The 7,868-nt window shown below is 37.3% G+C and overlaps 1 protein-coding gene across 2 annotated transcripts; it reads right to left on the bottom strand.

Moving 5' to 3' along the window:
* Positions 1-279: 279 nt before the first annotated feature.
* On the bottom strand, positions 280-7,076 carry hadhb (hydroxyacyl-CoA dehydrogenase trifunctional multienzyme complex subunit beta). Of its 2 annotated transcripts, XM_055054523.1 has the most exons (18): positions 6,975-7,064; positions 6,761-6,876; positions 6,580-6,672; positions 5,812-5,889; positions 5,581-5,622; positions 5,147-5,243; positions 5,010-5,054; positions 4,328-4,427; positions 4,087-4,174; positions 3,224-3,411; positions 2,966-3,146; positions 2,113-2,234; positions 1,876-1,955; positions 1,746-1,793; positions 1,550-1,637; positions 1,397-1,471; positions 768-932; positions 280-679 (listed from the first exon to the last, which is right to left on the bottom strand). In XM_055054523.1, the coding sequence occupies exons 4-18, from the start codon at positions 5,876-5,878 to the stop codon at positions 644-646; spliced, it is 1,422 nt and encodes a 473-aa protein (XP_054910498.1). In that variant the 5' UTR covers positions 5,879-5,889; positions 6,580-6,672; positions 6,761-6,876; positions 6,975-7,064; the 3' UTR covers positions 280-643. The 2 variants fall into 2 exon arrangements, with proteins under 2 accessions (XP_054910498.1, XP_054910497.1); XM_055054522.1 differs by lacking the exons at positions 6,580-6,672; positions 6,761-6,876 and having other exon boundaries at positions 6,975-7,076.
* Between the last annotated feature and the right edge of the window lie 792 nt (positions 7,077-7,868).

Below are 7,868 nucleotides of genomic sequence, written 5' to 3'. Positions count from 1 at the left end.
CTGACAGAATGTTTGCTTTATGTTGTAATAAAATATTTCTATCTAAATTTGAAAACCTCCAGTATTGGTCAAATTTTTGTTTGTTTTTAGATTAATTAATTTTTTTAAGTATTTAAAAAAAACAAAAATGTTTTTATTTTTTTAGAAATATCAACACAAAGATGTCAAAAACTTTATTTTATCATTACGCAGCTTGCGTCAGAATGTGAAAACACGTGAAAGCGAACAGCCCAATTTGCATCATTAACGCCGCGGTTGACATGAAGAAACCCAGAATCGTTCAAGTTTCATCACACCATTTAATTCCAACAGTTTGTATGAAAAAAATAGTACAGCATATATAAACATTAGGATCACCTTACTTCCTCTGAGCCGGGTTAAACTTTGCTATGTTACATTAAACCCAGAGAAAATGCTGAGAAGACACCAGGAAACAGAGCAAACATTCCTCATCAGCATTCTGCTTTAATTTAAATGTAAATTAATTTACAAACGAGCCTTCAAACACATTCGCATCGCTTATTCAACCTGTCCGATCAAGGCAAAGTGGTGCTTGGACGTTCACTCAGCTGATCATATGTTAGTTAGCAAGTGTGTTGGCAGCAGACATGATGAGTATTAAGATCTAATTAAGGATTATGGGCTACTGGGGATAGGCCTCAATCACCATGGCGTGACCCTGGAAGATGGAAACATTACAAATGAGGAAATATTTGTAGTGTTGTTTTGATTTTTGCTGGTTTTCGAGGTGAAAAAGAAGAAGTTACCTGTCCTCCTGCAGCGCAGGCGGCCACCATGCCGTACTGCCCGCCCTCCTTCTTCAGCCGATGAGCCACGGTGGTCACCAGCCTGCAGCCTGTGGCACCGAATGGGTGACCCAGAGACAGAGAGCCGCCCCACAGGTTAAACTTATCCAATGGTGGAGACCCAACCTGCACAGATAACAGGGTCAAAGGTCAGGGGTGAACCACCAGGGAAATGTTTCCTCAATTTATCACATTATAGATGAAGACAGCAATGACATTTAATGGGATTTTATGTGATAAACCAGGAGAAAGAAGCACAAAATGACACATAATCAAAATGTTAAAACATTTCAAGATAATACTTTTGAAAGTAGTCCAACATAACTAGGACTGTCACAATAACAGATTTAGCAGCATAAGTTTTTGTGATAAACAATAATAATGTTTTAATAACGCAAGAACAGATTCTCAAAGATTAATAAACTTTAAATTCCATTGAAATAAACTTTAACACTGAAAATGGAAGGCATTTTAAATATGCAAAATAAAAACAAACACAAATAACAAACATGTAAATCAACCTGAACTTCAAACGTTTCCTGACAAAAATAGTTCAGCTGATCTGCTCATAGATGACTAATCATCTTTACCTTTTCTTTCCTGCCCATGTATGTCTGAGCAAACCAATCAGAATCCATCGCCTTCAGATTTGCCATAATCTGACCCTACAAAACACACAAAAACACAACATCATGACACAAACAAGTCATTTATTTCTAAGACGGCTGACTGTGAGAACTTACAGCAAATGCTTCGTGAAACTCAAACACATCGATGTCGGACATCGACAGGCCGGCCCGTTCCAGGACTTTAGGTGTAGCGTAAGTCGGCCTGAAAAAGAAAAGGAAACGGATCAGAGGAAGCAAATAACAGAACATTTCCTTAACTTGCAGTTTGAAACAGAACAAGATTCTCAGGATGTTTCTGGAATAAATTTACCCCAAAAGCAGCTGATCTTTGGGGTCCTGGGACACGTAGACGAAGTCTCTGTCAACGTGAAAACATCACACAGATGAGCGCACCTGAGGTCGAATCAGAGGTGAAAATAAAACTGAGAAAGTCCAAATACCTGAGGTAAGCTTTGGGCTTGAACCCCATGGACAAAGCTTTCTCCTCAGACATGATGAGAACAGCAGAGGCGCCGTCAGTCTGAGAAAACACAAAAACAACGAGTTTATCCACAAAATTCAAGCTGAAGATGTTCATCAAAATGACTTCAACTAAAATAAAAAACCATGTTTTTCCTTAACGAAAATGTTGCAGTCAAATGAATTTAGAGTTAGTATGTTCATCCAGTAAAGTTCACCAGGAAAGACGAGTTGGCAGCAGTGACCGTGCCATGCGGCTTGATGAAGGCAGGTTTTAGTTTGGACATTTGCTCCATGGAAGACGGACGGATGCCGTTGTCCTTTGAGACGATATCTCGACCTGAAACCAAAAACAAGTTGGATCAGTTTATTTCAGCTGGAATCTATCTCAGATTTTATGGCTAAAGTAAAAAGACTCCTACACATTTTCAATCTTAACCCTTGTGGACGGAATGTGCCGGTGACGACGCGTACCGTAACGCTGCGATACTTTGCACTATCTGAAAAATTCCAACGGCTTCTGAAATTGGACACGTTGCACTTTCCAGTCAATATCGAGTTATTACGGTAATTTCACTCCCGCCATTTCAGGGAGCATGTTTTATTTCTGTTTAATCTGATGAAACACTCCCTTAATAGATGGTAAATTTAAAAAATAACTGGCTATATACTGAAAGTTCCAGTTGTTATGGACAAATGGGCAAATATATTTATTCACAGGACATTTAAAGAACTGCATACAATTAAAATAAGTAAAAATATCCAGGCGGAGATTTGAAACGTAGGGCTCAGAGGGTTAAACGTCCATATTTTTCCAGATTATAATCAAAAAATTTCCTGTTTGTTTTTATAAAATTCCTGACACATGTTCTTAGTCATAGATTTTCTCCAAAAAATATTTAGTTTATATTAAATCCATGATGAATATCTATAACTCTGAAGATATCCACTAAACAATGACAGAAATGCGAGAGTTGCAACAATATGTCAAAGAATATATACTTAGAAATAATCACAGAAATGTGAAATTAAAGTTTGAATGTGTTAGTTAATGACAGGATGAGGATTTACCAGGAACTTTAAAGGAAATCACGTCCTCCAGCAGCCCCTGGTCCTGAGCCTTCTTGGCCAGCGTGTGCGACCGCAGCGCGAATTCATCCTGCTCCTGTCTGGTGACCCCGAACGCCGCGGCCAGACGGTCTGCGCTGTGGCCCATCGTCTCCGCTGTGGAGAACTCGGCAACAGCAGGGAGCTGACCACACACATTCAACAAAGTTTATATCATGTCACACACAAAAGAAAAGAAAAAAAAAACACAACGATGCCGACCTCTGGAGCCAGGTGTGCCAGCCTGATGCTGGCCAGCAGGCCCAGGCGCTGGCCGACGCTTTTGGCCTTGTTGAGGTTCAGCATGGTCTTCCTCATCTTTCGGCTGTGACGGATCGGAACGTCGGACATGAACTCCACGCCACCGGCCACGATGGCGTCACACTGGCCTGCTGCAATCAGTCCAACGCCTGAAGAGACAAAGAGAGAGAACATTAACGGCGAACTACTGTGCTTCCTTGAATAGATTAGAGAAGGCCTACAGTCTATACTAAACATGTTCATTATGTTTTTTGGCACAAAATTATTCTCAGGTTATGAAATTTTAGTTTTGAGCTATTTTAGATCCAAATAATTTGCTGCTGGCCACAAACCACCAACTCAACGTTCACACTCGCATTTGACAATGGCTGCAAACAGACACGCAATTATACAACCTTTGAACTTTGAAAAGCAGAAGTGGAGCCTCCTGCACAAACAAGAATGCAGCAAATGGTTTCTGAATGGTAAGTCATCAACAAAGCACTTGTCTTTTCCTGCAGACATTGTAGAGCAGCTAAAGAGGTAAAACCAGCTGACCAAACGTGCTGGAGCTCAGCTTGGGTTGCTAGGTGACAGCCTTGTCTTCACTGGGGTTGCTAGGTAACAGTGCAGTGCCAGTTGGATTTGTAACATTCTGAAGGTTTTTCAAACGGGTAATTTCCCAAACACCAAAAACATTATCTTATCTCCAAAAACCAGCTGGGTGGTTTATAGACGCAGTAGAAAACCCAATGTAGAACAAAAACGTGCAAAACTTGATTTTCCCCATCAATCCATCCAAGATGTCTAGAAAGCAGGCAGCTTTGATAGAGAGCTGAGGTCACCTGAGGTCATCGCCTGGTTGGAGGAGATGCAGGCCATGGTGACGGTGTGAGCGGGAATCTTGTCAGAGAAGCCGGCCCCCAGCGCCGCCTGGAAAACAATGAAAAGGTCATTATGAAAACTTCCGGTCCAGATCACACTGATTCAGTAGGTGTGTGTGTGTGTGTGTGTGTGTGTGTGTGTGTGTGTGTGTGTGTGTGTGTGTGTGTGTGTGTGTGTGTGTGTGTGTGTGTGTGTTTATACCTCCCGGGCCACGTTGCTGGTCTTAACCTCCTGGATCACCGTCCCATATATGAGGTAATCCACAGCATCCTTAGGTATTCCCGTCCTGTTCAGCAAACCCCTAGAACAACACAAGCACAGAATTAAAGAGGAATACGAGGAAGACTAGAAGTTAACACTTTAAAAAATGATTTTACAGCAGATTTCCAACGCCTTAACTCCCTAACACCAAGTTTTTTGTCTCATTTTGAATACAATATTTGTATTTTAATATTTGCAGTGTTTTTTGTTGTAGTCTTAATTATTGTTAATTTTATATGTATTGTTTTTAACACTTTTTTGTATGAAAATTAACCTGATGCTGCTCCTACAACTGGATTTAAGGGATTTGAGAGTATTCCTTATGCATCCAAATGAAATGTGGATGCATGCTTAAAGCTCCTTACATTAATGTAAGACGTAAAAATAAAAGTTCATATGAATTCATCTGAAATCATGATGCAGTTAAACTTTTCTTAAAAGTATTACATTTATCCATAACTTTTTATTTTCTACACAAACTATGATTAGTTTCTGCACAGCTAATATCTGGTCCTTATTTTCACTTTTCAAACTATAATTCTGAACAACTTTTTGTTGTTGTTTTTTTTCTCAGTTACGTTTCTGGCTTAAAGTCAATTAGAAAACACAAGCACAAACTTACTGAAGAGAAGCTCTGGCCAGGTCATGGGGCATTAAATCTGCATACCTGTCACCAACGATGAAGGAGACATTTTATAACATAATCCAGCTGTTCAACAAACTACATAAACTCAGTTTCTAAAAACAAAACAAACTTACACGGTTCCAGACAAGAGGAAAGGGGTTCGAACTCCTTCAACCAGAACGATGTTCTTCACCCCCGGTCGAGCCAGCGTCTTTTTGCTTTTAGTTTGAACTGAGAAAAATGACAACAATGTTATCAATGCGAACAGATACGTCGATACGTATCTCCATTGTCTTAATGGGAAACTGTCATGTTTTGTTAGAGTAGATACATTGTTTTACAAGTGCAGTGCAACTTAAATGCTTAAAAAGTTAATTTACATGATGATAATTAGCATAAATATACCCTCTGCATAAGAGTGGGGAAGAACTCAATCCCCTTTTAATCCTTAATTTGTAATCAAAATACTGAACTTACATTGTTTAGTAAAATTACACAGGCTTATACAATATAAAATGATACTTTTATGTAGAATTAAATACATATTATTCATAACAGCATTTGTTACCTGGAGCATGGAGCTGTGTTGTTGTACTGAGGGAGCGTGCAACTGTAAGAAAAATAAGAAATTGACTTAAAATTATAATTATTACTATTATTATTATTATTATTATTACAGCTGCAGGAAAAAGAGAAACAGTTAAATAGAAATAACATGGATAGAAGTGCTGCTGTTTTTTCTGATTACTGAAGTTATTTTCAGTAATTTAAACTGTTAAGAAATAAAAGAGGAACTTGCCAGATCGCACGGCCCAGGACGGGCCGACAGCACCGGTCCGCATCGTATTCAGCAACCTGGAGGCCATAATGCTAAGGACTGGAGAAAAATTCTAATTTTAGCCTGAAATTTCACAACAAAAATAAAACATAAACATAGAAGCCTTTAATTAAAATAATCATAAAACTGCAAGCAATGTCATTTTAGTAAGTAGCAATTTTCTGGTAAAAAATATGAATTTTTAAGTTTAGTCTATTATGCCTTATGGAATATTTCTCGATTGTAATCATGCTTTAAATGTAAAATCTACAAAATTCACAATGAGGAAGAAATAATGCTGGAAGAACAAATGAAACTTCAAACAAGGGGAAAAATAATAATAATGTTTCCCAATAATTCAGGTCTGAAAAACACTTAAACCACATTTTAAGCTTTTTCATCGTTTAATCCGTTTCACTTAATAATTATCTTCCTGAAATGTCAAATGACTCTAAAGACGCCTTTTGATCGACACATTCAAGAAATATTAAGATATTTTTGAAGACAAAAGGTCAATTTCACTGGACTTGAGATGATACCATGCCCTACATTTTTAAATAAAACTCTTCTTTTTGGTTGTCTCTTCGCAGTAATAAATATTTGATAATTAATACTGCCATATAAATAGTTTAGACACATAGAAGTGCTGAAAAAAAGTCTAAAAGTACAACATTATCATAAGATACTTTCCAACAAACTAATCTTTAATATTAAGTGTTATTTATTTTTCTAAATACTCCTTGAATTTACTTGATATAAATTATTATGTGGGTCAGTTTGACATATTCCTGGGTCACCCCTGCCAACCTCCTGCTGCAGCGACCTTTCACCTACATTCCTCTCCTACAGAATGACAGAGACAAAAAAAAACGACTATAATTGCCTCAAACTGTGACATTTGTCTAAAAACTCCAAAGAGACGCTTCATTACTTTTAGTGGCATTTAAATGGCAATAAGACGTCATCAGGGAACCCGTTGATGGCAAAAATAGATGAAGCTATGCAAGCTAACGTCAGAGCGAAGCTAGCTGACTGTTAGCTTAAAACCTGTAATTAGTTAAGACTTTAGACATATTTTCTGCGTAAATAAAGCTCATTTTCTGTTTTAATGTTTTTATAACAGCCTGGACGACCTTTCATCTTACCTTTAGGTGTGCTGCTTGTTTGCCACCACGGCTTCCCTGTTGAATGACAGACAGCACAGGACTACAACAACCGCTGTGAAGGACCCAAAAAATAACTGTGGCGTCTGTAATAAATGCCGGTAATAAATAAATGAAAAAAATGAATGAAACGAAAAGCAGACTTTAAAGACCAACATTACATACTTATATTGACTATCTAACAAATATTTGTGGACATTTTATTGAAACCACAGTTGAAAACTTAATGTTTTAGTTCAGGCAATTGTCAAGTTGACTCAAGGTCCTTCTTCAGTCTGCTGTTTGAACAAATTACGCTCTTGCACCCCCAATGGCCAAAGTATTATTTTACGCGTACAAGTTGTCATATCAGCAGTTTTTTTATTGCCTTCCGTTACTAAAACCAATATCACTTTATCATTTTAATTAAATCAATATCAAAGTGCATGGCAAATGGATACTATAGCAAGTTTAATAATAAATGTATGTTAACTTTTGCCTCTCAGTTTTAGAGATCACAGTTTTAAATATAAAAAATATTACAATCTCCTCACAGAAGAAATCATCGCCATGTCAAACTGTGGTCTGAAAATGTTAATTCTAATTGGCCAAATCGATTCATGAACTATTATGGTCATAAGTAATAATATTATTTTTTTCAATATAATTTGTTGTGAAAGTTGTGTGATTGTTCTAACCAAAACAATCTTAATGAGTAAAATAAGTAATTTGACTAAATCAACAAGGATCTTTTGATGTTTTTCTCTTTTTTATATATTTTTTGGGGGTATTTTTTCTTGTACTTTATTCTTTTTACCAGTATATTTATTCTTATACTGGTATGTTTTCCTTTGTTTTACAATTTCTTGAACTGTATCTCCCTCTATGGAAGGAAAA

The sequence above is a fragment of the Poeciliopsis prolifica genome, unplaced genomic scaffold, assembly GCF_027474105.1.
Source record: "Poeciliopsis prolifica strain line A6 unplaced genomic scaffold, Auburn_PproV2 SCAFFOLD039, whole genome shotgun sequence".
In the NCBI taxonomy this organism is placed as follows: domain Eukaryota; kingdom Metazoa; phylum Chordata; class Actinopteri; order Cyprinodontiformes; family Poeciliidae; genus Poeciliopsis; species Poeciliopsis prolifica.
Note: the sequence above shows the minus strand (reverse complement) of the source record. Positions and strands in the feature narration are given on the sequence as shown.

Excerpts from the sequence above, each read along its gene's own strand:
- hadhb (XM_055054522.1), bottom strand. The coding sequence starts at position 5,878 with ATGGCCTCCAGGTTGCTGAATACGATGCGGACCGGTGCTGTCGGCCCG. Across the intron at positions 3,147-3,223 it reads TGGCACACCTGGCTCCAGAG|CTCCCTGCTGTTGCCGAGTT; the intron begins GTCGGCATCGTT and ends GTGTGTGGTCAG. Across the intron at positions 1,472-1,549 it reads AGTTTCACGAAGCATTTGCT|GGTCAGATTATGGCAAATCT; the intron begins GTAAGTTCTCAC and ends TGTGTTTTGTAG.